Below are 14033 nucleotides of genomic sequence, written 5' to 3'. Positions count from 1 at the left end.
AACTAGAATTCCCAGCACCCTGAACAAACTACAATTCCCAGGGGGCAAACTACTTTGTGGGAAACCATGTGCTTTAAATGACTGGTGTGTGTATATGACCAAAGTTGTTCCTTTTCAGACTGCTTTTCTTGCTAGTACAACACACAACGTTGGACAGGTCTTTTGAAAGGTGGTGTGCAAATCAAGAAAAAAAATCAAATAATAAATCAAACATGTTTTGCCTCTCCAGTTATTTGAGATCCCAGGAGTTTATAGAAAATAACTATAAACTGCAGAAGGAGGCCTCCCTCCCTAATTAATTATTACCTGATATTAATGCTGACTGTGCTTGCAGCTAGGACTTTTAATGCTGGGAAAGCTCAGGAATCAGTCAAGGGAGGAAAACAAGAGGAGAAAGTACAGATCTTAACAAGACAAGTGGTCTTTAATCATGAGGTACTGTTCTCTGACTACAGATACGCACAGGTAGAAATCTGAAAACAAAAAGGCATAAAAATGCTTGACACACTCACATTCTGTAACAACATCCAAAAGGATCGGAAATGTATGTATTCTCCTGATGGAAAACAATGGTTAAGATTGTGGAATTGGCTCTTACACAGCACAAAGAAGGAAGTGACTTGATAGGTTTATCAACTGTCCACCTTCATGTGAAGGATGGTTTGAAACGGAATTAAGCAAATAATTGGAGACACCTGATTGCACAACAGTAGACTAGACTGACCTTTGGTATAATCCAGCAGGGCTCTTCTTATATTCTTATGTAACAAATTCTAATTCAGGGGTGGAGAACCTGTGGCCCTCCAGATGTTGCTGGACTACAACTCCCATCATTCCTGACCATTAGCTGGGACTGATATGAATTAAAGTACAACAGCATCAGGGGTTGCGTGGGGGTGGGGGGCTATCCCTGTTCTACTGACTATATCTATTTCTGTCTATTTAGGACTCATTCACATTTTATATTTCAATGGGTTTTTATATTTTTCTCATAACACTGATGCTAGAAAATATTTTACTCACCTTAATTCTATGCATGTGTGGACCAAAATAGGATGCACATACTTCTGTGGGCCTTACTTCCAAGTAACTGTGATTAAAATTACAGCAAGCAAACCAAATAATATGGCACTGATTACATGATTTAAATTCACATGTCTAGTTTTTTTAAATTTCAAAAGCAGCCATGGGGCCCCCAGTGAAGACCATGCTCATTATGGGACATCTCACTCTCTCAGAATCGCCATTCATTCCAGGTGAGAAGTTGCCACTGGCATCATAAGAAGCTTTCATCATTGGGTGAATAAGAGCTCTTTTTTGAGGGCTGCAGCACTGCAGCATGGAGAACCATCATTTTACCTCCTCCTCGTGTGCCATAGATCCAATCCTGATCTCCCGGCCCACACTCATAACTGCTTTTTTAAAAAAAACCAACAACAACTAGACACATTAATTGCAAACACATAGTTAATATTACCCCTAGTTTAGCCCTAAGAACCACGATGCAGGTACGTATTGCAAGAAACAATATGTTTCCAGTAATCGGTGCAGAAGCATGAGCCTTACAATGATTTTTGTTTCTTACACTACAAAAACATTATCAAAAATATATGGGTGACAGAAATCACTTTGCTCAAATGTCACTGATATAAGCTTGTTCCAGCTGGCATGGCGTGGGTGGCTTGCACAAGGGCTGTTTAAAGTTCGCTGCATTGGCAAAAGTGCAGGTGCATCCAGGCTAGGCCATCTGCTGGGTGTCGCAGCCCAAAAACTCCATTCTCAGTGCAATGTGGTTATTCCAGCGGACAGGGTGTATCCTCAAATATTGAGCAAATAGTGGAGGGTCTAGGAGGTTCACCACTGGGCTGAAATGATCTTGGTTTCCCTGGAAAATCTGAAAAGAAGGTGGGTGGGATAATTAATTCTTCCTTTGACCTCTAAAGCTGTTTGAAAAAGACAGTAAGTTTACAGGGGCTGGGTCAGGCCTTTATTGCCACATAGCAGCCTTGGACCCTTGTGGGACCCATTAGGGAAAGGTAAAGGACCCTGGATGGTTAAGTCCAGTCAAAAGCGACTACGGGGTTGTGGCACACATCTCACTTTTCAGGCTGAGAGAGCCAGCATTTGTCTACAGACAGCTTTCCAGGTCATGTGGCCAGCATGACTAAACCGCTTCTGGTGCAACGGAACACCGTGACGGAAACCAGAGCGCATGGAAACGACGATTACCTATCCACCGCAGCGGTACCTATCTACTTGCATTGGCATGCTTTCAAACTGCTAGGTTGGCAGGAGCTGGGACAGAGCAACAGGAGCTCACCTTGTCATGGGGATTCAAACTGCCAACCTTCCGATCGGCAAGCCCAAGAGGCTCAGTGGTTTAGACCACAGTACCACCCACCCATTAATGACACCTGCCCAGGCTTCTCCTTCTAAAAAACTTTGGATGTCCAGGAACTACCCACATATATTGTTGGCTTACACTGGAGAAACAGCCATCTTAATTTTCCACAATGCTTTTTTCCCCTTTTCCTCAAAGCATGTTTAGAGTGCCATATAGTTTGAGTTAAACAAGGAAATAAAATTGCCTCCCTGCCACCTACCCACCTGGAAGACATATAACATTCAAGTGAAAAAAACAAGGGAGCCGTCACTGGCTAGAATAAAGAGGCACCAGTGACACCCCAGAAGTGTAGGCCTTATTTACCTTCTCTTTCCCGCCTTGTAGGACAGAGGCCCAGTGCTTGCCATCCAGGCTGCTCGAAAGAGAAAATTCCTTCACAAACATTTTGGTGAAGGCAGACTTTGCACCTTGAGTCATCAACCCAGTCACCCGCATGGTCTTACGAAAGTTCACCTGAAGCCACTCCGCTGAGCTGTCAACCTGTGGAAAAGACAGTGAGGCCTTCAAGTGCCTGTTTTTATGGCTGCTCTGGGACACTTCTTTAAACCTCTCTGGTTTTTCCCATTTTAATTTCAGTGCTCTTCAGCGCATTGCCCAACAAAAGATAGTAGGGTCAAAGGCCTGTGTCAAAGTGGTGCGTCTTCAAGCATACAAAATACTGTACAATGTAAGTACAACACATCTTTGTGGGGAAGGAATTCAACAACTTAAGGGGGCTGCCACAGAGAAGGCCCACTCCCAGGCCATGAGCCCATGAACCTTTTGAGGGTGGTGGAGCTAACTAAAGGGCCCCCTCTGCTGAGTTTAAAACTAAAGAGAATCTGTAGAGAAGGAGGAGTCTTTCAGTATTGGTGACCTAAGTTATTTAAACATGAGTGCAAGCACCTAAAATTGGACCCAAAAATTAACCGGCAACCTGTTCAGCTACCGTATTTTTCGCCCTATAGGACGCACTTTTTCCCTTCCAAAAGTGAAGGGGAAATGTGTGTGCGTCCTATGGGGCGAATGTAGGCTTTCGCTGAAGCCTGGAAAGCGAGAGGGGTCGGTGGGTACCGACCCCTCTCGCTCTCCAGGCTTCGCGGACCTCTCCGCAAGCAGCGGGAGCGCTCCCGCTGCTTGCGGAGAGTTGCCAGCATGCGGAAGCCTGCACACGCTGAGATCAGCGCGCCCAGGCTTCGCGGACCTCTCAGCAAGCAGCGGGAGCCAGCGCTGGGCTCCCACGGCTTGCAGAGAGCTGCCTGTTTGGGGGCTGGGGTCAGGGGAAGCTCGAGCCTCCCCCGCCCCAGCCCCGCGCCTGGGGGGGAAAATAATTCCCCCCCCCTTTATTTCCCCCCAAAAAACTAGGTGCGCCTTATGGGACGGTGCGTCCTATAGGGCGAAAAATACGGTATTTTGAAACAGGGGTCATATGAGTTCTATAGGAAACTCCAGTCGGTAATCTGGCCACTGAATTTGGATGCTATCTTCGAGGGAAAAACCCACATAGGGTGCATTGCAGTAATCCAATTGGGAAGTAACCAAAGCATGGAATACCATAGCAAATTTGTTTCTGTCCAAAAGGTGTCATAGCTGGCAAAATACATTCCTAGTCACTTGAGCCTCCAGTGACAGTGTTGAATCCAGGAGCACCCCCAAGCTACAGACCTGCCCCTTCCAGGAGAGTGCTGCCCTGTCCAAGGCAGGACATCTCCCTGCCTCGTGGACTCAAGGACTCACAACACCTTTCTTTTCAGGGTTCAGCTTCAATCTACTGGCCCACATGGAGTCCATTATTGCCTCCAGGTACTAGTCTAATACCTCAACCACCTCCAGACTCTTTTGGGAGGTAGTGGACGCTTCTTCATTGGAGGTTTTTAAGCAGAGGTTGGCTGGCTACCTGTCATGGATGCTTTAGTTGAGATTCCTGCACTGCAGGGAGTTGGACAAAATGACACTCAGGATCCCTTCCAACTCTATGATTCTCCTGATTCAGATTGAAAAGAAAGGCAGAGCTGGGTGCTATCTACATATTGGTGACACCTCACTCCAAATCTCCTGATGACAGCTCCTAGCAGCTTCATATAAATGTTAAATAGCATGGGGAACATTTTTTTTTTTTTAAGTCCTTCACAGCTTGTGGTCGCAGCTTCTGAAGGACCACCTTCTCCCATATGTATATACCCTGAGAGATGGGCAAATATGCCCATTTTGATTTCCATATTTCCAGTCTTCACTTCTCCAAGTTTCCACATCAGTTTATGATTTTTATTTTTTTTTAAATCGAAATGTCCCCTAGAAATCAGTTTCTCCTAATATATACTTTTGTATGCACTTTGGCTAATGTACACATTTTTGCAAGAAATTTTCCTATTATATTACATTTTGATATGCCATCATATTTAATTTTAGGCAAACTTTCCTCTAAAATAAGCATTTATGTATGCATTGTTTGGCTGGAGAACTGCATCACAAAATTCGGAAAAATGTGACTTTAGAAGGATAGCTGTTTTTCAGTAAATGTATTTTTTAAAAAAATAATATTTATTGCTTTTAAAGATTACAGAAAAAGAAGAAAAGATAAAATTTAAAGACAAACGAAGAAAGAAAACAAAACAAAACAAAACAAAAAAGTGAAAAAACACCACAATACAAAACAGTATACAAATAATATAAACCCCAACCCAATCCCATTAAGCTAAACACATAAATAAATCTAAACAAAACAGTTTAAAATACATCTCTCCTTTTCCATATTCTATCCTTCATTTCCTTGTTTCCTCGACTTCCTCACATCTCCCTTTTTGTATTCCCATTCTTCTAATTATTTCAGCAAATCCTTTCCATCTTTCTCTGTTTTTTATCGTCTTATAAATAACATATTTTTTAACCTTATTTCCCTTTAAAACTAAATTACTTATCTATTCTTAACTTCTTCTAACATGTCTACTAAATCCATATAATAACATTCCATGATTTTTCTAACAGTCATTAATTTTGCAAAATTTCTAAATATAAGCTTTAGCTTCCCAATCTTCCTCCACCCTCTCCTCTCCCTGGTTTCGGATTCTGCCAGTCCTTTCCATCAAATCCATATATTCCATCAACCTGGAGATCTTATGTCCGAGGCTCTTAATTCTTTTCCAAGTCCCTTCTGCGGATCTTCTTCATATTCTTTGATGCTCAGGAGCAAATCCCGGGAAAACTCCAACCAAACAGAACTTTTGTTCCTTCTGAACAGCTCAGCCAAATTTCCATACTTGAAACTAAGGTCCATAGGGTATTTCAGAACGTATTTCAGAATTCCTCCAAGTCCATAGGCCCCCACAGCTTCAAGCTCCTCCAGGCCCCAACCCATGTCCCAGATGTCAGTTAATTCCTGGATGAAGGGGTCTTTCCAACTTTCGTTCTTCAGTCCAAGCCAGGGTCCCATCCTCAAGCTCTGGTTTTTGCTAAAATCAATCATGCAGGGCCTCCTTTTGTGATCCTCAATTTGCCTCTGTAGAACTGAGGATCCTTCTTGAGTTACTTTAAGTTTCACAACGGCATCTTTCTCCTTTTCCTCCACCATTTGTCTTACCAAGATATTTTCCTGTACCAAGTCCATGTTGTTGCTTGCTTCTTGATTCAAGTTAGTCACTTTCTGTTCCCGGCTGTCAAGTTTGAAGATCATGTCATCTACATTTTTGTGCAGCTGTTCAAGTGAATTATTTATTTTGAGTAATGCAGTCACACTACCTTCTCCTATCAGCTTTTTGAATAGTCCAAGGTCAATCTCTGATTCTCAGAAACTTTATCTTGCAGCTGGAGTTTACCTTGTTACACTCCTGTAACAGTTTCACATGCTCCCTCTAGAGGGAAGCAGTTTCAAATTGTATCAGTTCTTTCAGTCACAGAAACAGTTTCGATTTTCAGTTATTTTTCACCCTTTAATAAACTCAGATCAATGGAAACAGTAACTTTCTAATTTTAAGTATCTGTCAAATCCGTTCTGTCAGTGAACCTTCCCCAAACGTCATCAGGCAGACCGTCCCCAGGTTCAGAGCAGTGGTAGTTTACTTTTCCCTCTCTCCTGCAGGTTCTCCCTAGGTCCACGGCTTCCCCCCTCTTCTCCTGCTTCCAAGGGGGGGTTTGATATTTTTAACCAGTGGAATTTTAATCCTTTATCCAAAAACTTTCAGAGACTTTAGTTTGTAACGCCTTTGCTTCAGTCTATTTACAAAAACGGGAGGCGGACTTCCTGTTTAGAGCCTTCCTGCTACTTTGCCAAATTAGAATATTTGAAGATCCAAATTTTCCAGTCTACTCACGGGTAGTTGTTTAAAGTCCAATTGTCCACAGGAAAAAGTCAGCGCTCTCCGGCAACAGCAATGCGGCTTCACTCTGTGAAAGAAGCAGTCGATTCAAAGCACCGCGCCACTCACCCCACGTCGCTCCGGATCCCCAAAACAGGGTTTCCCCGCAAGTAGGGGAGGCGCAAAAGGTGCCAGCCGAATCCCAAGTTCACAGGCTTCTCCCGCCTGTGATTTCTGTGGGTCTCCGCCTTCGCCGTGGCGGTCAGACCCTGCTTTTCACGGAGCAAGTTCCTCCCGATCAGAGGAGCTCCGCCCTTGCCGGAGGCGTCAACCCGGAAGTCCCTTCAGTAAATGTATTGGTTAACAGAGTGTGAATCAGGTAGGTTTTGTTCAAATGCATGCAAATCAAATTCCTCTCCCACCTCTGGTTTCTACAGACACACACACACACACACATATTCAGGGACACCTTCCAGGCACTCAAGGAGGGCACAGAGCACAGCTGGGAAGGGAAGGAGCCAGGAGGTAGGATTTAAACAGGACTGCACTGCACATAGTCCACCACAGATAATGCTTCACACCATAATGCTTCATACCATCTCCAACTCAATGCTTTGCAACAGTCAGTTCACCCATTCACCTGCTAATCATACAATGCTGAGTAACAATTTAGAGCAGGAATGAGGAACTTGTGGCCCTCCAGATGTTGTTGGACTACAACTCCCATCATCCCTGACCACTGGCCATGCTGGCTGGAGCTGGTATGACACCAGGAGAGCCACAGGTTCACCAGCTCTGCCTTAGATCCTTCCTGCCCATGCACAAAATTACCTTTGGTCTCCAAGCGTTGACTCTCCCATTCAAGTTAAGCCGGGCCAGAAAGGGGGACCAAGTGTAAAGCACATTGCTGATGTAGGAAGAAGCTGAGACCTGCTCATTGGAGATAGCATTGCTTTCCATTCCTAGTGGCATAGAGCAGCCTAGGAGAGAAAAGTGGAGAAACAACATGACCCTCACTTGCCCTCAAGAGCCCTCTCCTTCCCACCCTGCCAAGGGAGGCCCTCAGTTCCTGAAGTGGCCCTGGCATACCTTCAAGTTTACATATACCGTGATAGATGTAAATGCTCTTTGACCATTTGCCATGCACTGACATGGTTGTAAGAAACCTTATGTTGATTTACAACACTTCTTGTGGGTTAGAAACCAAGTCCTATGATGAATGGTTGAAAGAGCTGGGCATGTTAACCCTGGACAAGAAATAATTAAGGGGAGGCATGACTGATGGAGCAGACCTGTTCTCTGATGCTCCAGAAGACAGAAGGAAAACCAATGGGTGGAAACAGAAGGGAAACAGATTTCAGGTAAACATTAAGAGAAAGGGAAAGAGTTGTACAACAGTGGAACAGACCACCTCAGGAGGTGGTGAGCTCTCCTTCACTGGAGATATTTAAGCAGAGGTTGGACAGCCATCTCTCAAGGACGCTAGAGTTGCATCTTATATGGCAGATTCTTCAGTAGGCAAGGGGGGGGGTGAAATAGAGGACCCCCAAGGTCCCTTCCACCTCTGCAATCCTATGGATTCTATGAATGTGAAGGATGAGAGGGCCTCACTGCCATACTGTTCAGGTCGCATCCGATGAGCTCCATGCGCAATGTGTTGCGGATGCTGAAGTGTGTCGGGTGGAGACGGATATAGCGGGCTACAATGGGAGGGTTAAAGCTGTTGTCTCTCACGCCTGCTGCATCCACGTTCCCAAAGAATATCTGCAGGCAAAGAGAGAAAAACACAGAGGTGGGAATGGAAGTTGTGATCAGGGGCTATGCAAAGCCTGCATGGAATCCACACCGGCACTGAAGGCAAGCTTCCCATATAAAAACAAAGAGAAGTTTTACGAAGTCATGAAGTCAATAACACACACCCTTTAAAAATATTAATTTAACCGGAATAGCAAGGGAAGGGCCATAGTTCAGCAGCAGAGAACAAGCTTTTCTTACAAAAGGTCCTCAACTTAATATCTGTCATTGCTAAATATGTCTGAGAAAGACCCCAAGAGAGGGGCTGCCAGTCAGTGCAGAGAATATTGAGCTAAATGGACTAATGCTCTGACTCAGTGTAAGGCAGCTCTCTATATTTCACCTTTTTACTCTCTATACCTAGTTTTGAGGCATCTTACATAGGTGGTGTGTGCTAAAAAAAATAAAATTCTATGCAAAGATCATCCAAATTATTTGCTAAGAAAAGCTGAATTCCTTCTAAAAGTATGCCTGTTCAGTACACTTGAATATTTCCCGTTTGGCCCAACTTATTCCAATTTTGCTAGTTGTAGAGAGGGGCAAAAAACATTGATGCCCTGCTCCTGGTCACAGGTTTCTGAGAGTTCACTAGGAATTCCCTGCACATTTAAACATAGCCTATCACTACAGTCTTAAGGACTACAAACTTGGTGAGGTGTTTTGCTTTGCATTTAAGTTAAAGCTGAGGTTCTAAGGATGCTGAATCCTTCATAATAATACCACTGATGTTTGCACTTCTCTGGTACAAAGTGTGACTTGTGGAGTCCATGAAGCTCTGAGCAAGGTTAAAAATACCTGGGTGCATGACAATAACTGCAGTACCCTCTACATGACTTCTCAGAAGTAAGTTCTGCTCAGCTTAAGAGAACTTACTCCCTGAAAAGCGACTATGAAATTGCAGTCTAAAATTGTACATTTTTAAACTGCCCAAAGGAGAGTATGCATTAACAAAATAAAGAAGTTAATATTCAATAGCTTTCTGGCATATGACTAGTCCTCACAAGTAAGTTCTGCAACTTCACGTGATTTCTTGAATGTATGAGGCGCCAATCCTAAATCTAAATCCTTTTACTAGGGAGTAAGTCTACTTGACCTCAATGAGACTGACTGCTGAGTAAACATTAGATTGCACCACACATAGTGTGGGATAAGCAGCTTCATTTAATAAACATGCATAAGTCTAATTAATGCATGAATAATACCATAGAGTAAGATGTCCTGCCAGGCTTAACCAATTTTGTAACCGTAGTCTACACGAGAAACTCAGCGTGTGAGGAGGCTAACCTCTAATCTAGGAACTTTCACTACTTTGTAACTAAGCCAAGTTTTACTGCCTGTGCATTTTTTTCTTAATGCTGTTTGGGAAAGCACATGAATCTTGGGAGAGTTTGTAAGTAAACCAATTTTAACTTACCAAATATATGGCCTTTTTCTACGATGAGGAAGAGGGAAACTTTGGAAAGAAACTTTTTAAGGGGACAATTTTGGAACTCACTTTGAAGGGCATATTTTAAAAGTCTAGCAGCCTTTAATTTCTGCACTTTACTTTGCTGCACATTTTATGACTTTAAATCTCTGCTGGGATTCTCTCACCAAAGAGCACTTGCCCCAAACTTGGATTTTAGAATCCAGGAACTCTCCTTTCTGTTACACCTGTTTTTTCCTTGAACCAACACTACAACTCATTACCCTCAACTCAAAGCTTTGCAAGTCAGCTCATCCATTCTTCTGTTAATTATAAAATATTAAGCAATCAACTAGAGCAGGGCTAGTGAATGTGCAGCTCTTCAGAAGTTGCTGGACAACAGTTCACTTCATCCCTGACCATTGGCCATGCTGGCTGGGAGTTGGAATCTAACACCTGAAGGGCTACCAGGTCCCCTCTCTTATCAATAAGAACTTGTACTTAACTTTAGTAATAATCTGGGAAGGTCATGTACATTCACATCATTCTATGCTTTGCATTGGGTAGAGATTCCCAGGGTCAAAGGGCTTGCATTTTTTTTTTACTGATTGTTTGTCTTCATGCTTTCTGACAGTGCAATCCTGCATATGTCTATTCAGAAGTAAGACACACTGAATTCAATGAAGTTTGCTTCCAAGTAATTGAAGTAAGGATTACAGCATAAGTTCTGCTTCTGCTTCTATTGTTCCAAAGTCCTAAATGTTAGCAAAGGCTCTTAAATAAGGCAGTTGGAGTTCAGAGAGAAAAATCCTGATAACACTTTACTAAGGAAATGGAGTAAAACTGCATATAAGAGAAAGGTGAAACAGAGTTGTTTTGTCTTTCTTATTTCAGGCATTGTACATCACAGAGGGACATTCACCTAAACATACAGAAGAGAAATCCCTCAGGACTATACAGCAAATCAGGGCACATGATACCTCAGTAAAGTTCATGCCACTCTGACTGGTTGCTAAGCAACACAAACACCACCCTTTAGGTAGCTTACACCAAAAATTGAACAAACCTGTGAGCTACATACTGAATAATCTCTGCTATTGCATTTCCAATCCAAAGTGAAAAAAATACATGTTTGCTATTGTATGTGCAATGGCAAAGTCTGCATATGGGGGGGGGGGGAATCAAGGTGAAATTTTGCTTTCCTTTGTGCCTTCTTCCTTTCCACTTTCTTTACTCTCTGGTTAGAGGAAGATGAAGGAGAAAAGGCACTCACCATCTTGGAGCTGGTGGCATTGCCTTTATAACACTTCCATTTCTCTCCATCACTACTGTAGAATATCTCAAACTGGGAGATGTAGAGGCTGGAGAACTTCTGCCGGGCTCCTTGTGTCTTTATCCCATGGATGATCTGTTGTCGTAGCAGGTCTACCTGGACAAAAGAAAGCAGGAATTCACACCAAGTGAGACAATTGATTTTTGGAAGCTATGAGGGCCAGAGATAGCAGAGGGAGAGGGAGAGAGGTTGCTTCTCAGGGCAAATGATACTGAGCTTGAGAGAGCAAAAGCTTTGCATTCAGAAAGTTCCAGGTTCAATCCTTTACCAATGGAGGCGTGTCCATTAGGGCAAATAAGGCACTACACCACCAACTTCAGTCTCAATTCAATAAAGACTTTCTGATAGATCAGACACAAACAGTGAGGATTGGACATGTAACATCTAATTCCTTAAAAATCAGCACTGGCACACCAGTCCTTACCTGTATTCATTGTATACACAGGATTGTGTATCATCTGACCCGTCTACTGCCATTATTAAGTTTGCAGATGACACCACCATAATGGGTTTAATAACAGGTGGAGACGAATCAGCGTATAGAGAGGAGGTCCAAAAAATATCTACATGGTGCCTAGGGAACAACTTGCACCTTAATATCAGCAAGACAAAGGAGATGGTGTTGGACTTTCAGAGGAAGAGAGGCGAACTAGTCCCGCTGTACACCGGCGAGGGCTGTGTGGAAAGAGTCTCTTCCTTTAAATTCCTAGGAGTTTATCTCAGTGAAGACCTTACTTGGAAAATCAATACAACCCAGGTGGTTAAGAAAGCCCAACAGAGACTCCATCTCCTCAGAGTACTGTGGAAGAACGATGTCAATCAACATTTGATGATCTCTTTCTATCGGTCAATAATAGAAAGTGTCCTTTCATACTGCATCACGGTGTGGTACGCTGGTTTGACATCATCTGATAGGAAGTGCCTACAGAGGGTGGTGAATACAGCACAATATATTATGGGCTGTCCCATGAATCCGCTGGATGAAATAGCGGAAGAACATTGCCTCAGGAGAGTGAGGAAAATTCTCAGGGATGATTCACACCCTGGCCGGCACTTTCTTGATCTCCTGCCCTCAGGCAGAAGATATAGAAGCATGATTAGTCATACCAACAGGGTAAAGAACAGCTTCTTTCCGTGGGCTGTTAGGCTGCTGAATGAAAAGATAACAACAGGGCAACTGACTTAAGGGTTTGGTGGGTGTGCGTCAGTAAACAAGGGGAATTAAGACTAAGAGAGCTGAGTGGGGGGGGGTGCTCATGTAATCTCACTGTATACAAGTTGTACAAGTGAGAATAAAGTATTTCAATTTCAATTCCTCCTACACCTACCTTCTTAGTTATGACTACCCAGAGGGTGGCCCTGCCCATCTGCTTCCTTCTCAGTCTCAGTGTTGCCCCTTGTAAAACTCAAGAGGGCAAACATTAGAATTATCTGGCTCTACTGTCATTGGCCCAAGCACTGCCTAATGTTGGTCTTCCTGCTTTCTTCCCCACCAGCCCCAGAGAGCACCAGCCACCACTGTCCTTGGTATCTTTGGATAGGGCTAGGAAAGATCCATGTTCAGGAAGAGAAGGCTGCCACTAATTTATATGTATATGTATATGTATATGTATATGTATATGTATATGTATATGTATATGTATGTTTGTTTGTTTATATCCTGCACTTCCTTTTAAGGGGCACAAGGCAGCAAACTTCTGGGATTAAAAAAATATCTATCTATCTATCTATCCATCTATCTATCTATCTACCTATCAATCAATCAATCAATCAATCATCTATCTATCTTCACACACACACACACACACCTCTAAAAACAAACACAAACTGCTTCACCCCACCTATCCACAGGAAGCTCTTGTTCCTGTGGAGACATGAAGGGCTCACTGGTCTCTACCTCAGGACTGCTCATAGCCCATGGTTGTTCCTTCCTAGACAGCGCATTGGGACTGGAAGGGCAGGAGGCAGGTTGCCCCACAGCAGCTGGACCCAGAAAGCCAATGACAGGCAGAACCAACTACCGGTAATACTAGTTCTGTCCTTCTTCTCCTCCTCCCTACTGAGTTCTACATGGGCAGCCCTGAGGCTGAGGCAGAGGCAGAGGCAGTTCCCTATTTGCCGTAATGTACCTGCCTCCACTGCCAGCCATGATAAGGGGTTAAAAACAAGGAAGGAGGCACAGTAGGTCTCCCTCCTGAGGCAATTGTGGCAAGGGCAGAAGAGCTGCTTCTTTACACTTGCCCTCTCCAGGCATTTAGACTTACAGTTTCAGGTGCAGGGGGCAAGTCACGCTGAGCATACAGAGCAAAAGGTCTGAAGGGAGAGAGGGAGGCTTCACATCTATATAGGCTCCATGCGATCTGGAACCCTGAGCAACTGGGTTATCAGTTTTCCTGGAAGCTTTGGCATGCAAAGGCTGCATCCAGGCATTTGCTCTGAATGTGCCAATGCCAGAGGAAAGGCTTGGAAGGCAGCCCCAGTCTCTTCACTCACGCATTCTCCAGGAATTTAAGTATAAAAACCTTACTCTGTTGAAGAGCTGTCTGTGAGTGAGTAGAATGCATGAAGATAGATAAGCTCACTAAGTCCACTCTCCCCCGTTGCTGCCACCACCATCACGATCCCCCTTCCACAGTTAGTAAGCAACTATCACCATAAAGGAGTCTCCTATACTCATGCAGGCTTCCTGTGTGATGCAGAACCCTGGAAAACCAGAGTTCCAGAGTTCCACCTAGGAGCATCCACAAGCATGGTTGGCTCTTCACTGCAGATGCTCACCCTCCAACTTGTGGAGGGTGGTTAGGGTGGTGGTGGAGTTATGGCACT

The 14033-nt window shown here is 43.8% G+C and overlaps 1 protein-coding gene across 4 annotated transcripts in view; it reads right to left on the bottom strand.

Moving 5' to 3' along the window:
* Positions 1–405: 405 nt before the first annotated feature.
* The window catches only part of F8 (coagulation factor VIII), a 76710-nt gene continuing 63082 nt past the window's right edge, over positions 406–14033 (bottom strand). For 3 of the 4 annotated variants that reach the window (XR_014543675.1, XR_014543676.1, XR_014543677.1), the window contains 5 exons: positions 11148–11357; positions 8295–8439; positions 7507–7655; positions 2708–2884; positions 406–1894 (listed from right to left, as the gene is read on the bottom strand). Coding sequence is in view for 1 of the 4 variants with exons in the window: in XM_083595791.1 (XP_083451917.1) it covers positions 1739–1894; positions 2708–2884; positions 7507–7655; positions 8295–8439; positions 11148–11351 (831 nt within the window). In the remaining 3 variants the exon portion in view is untranslated. The remainder of the gene's footprint in view (positions 1895–2707; positions 2885–7506; positions 7656–8294; positions 8440–11147; positions 11358–14033) is intronic. The other variant, XM_083595791.1, reaches the window with a different exon arrangement.

This window comes from Podarcis filfolensis (assembly GCF_964270895.1).
Source record: "Podarcis filfolensis genome assembly, chromosome: Z".
Lineage (NCBI taxonomy): Eukaryota > Metazoa > Chordata > Lepidosauria > Squamata > Lacertidae > Podarcis > Podarcis filfolensis.
The sequence above is the reverse complement of the archived record's forward strand: the minus strand, read 5'-3'. Positions and strand labels throughout refer to the sequence as shown.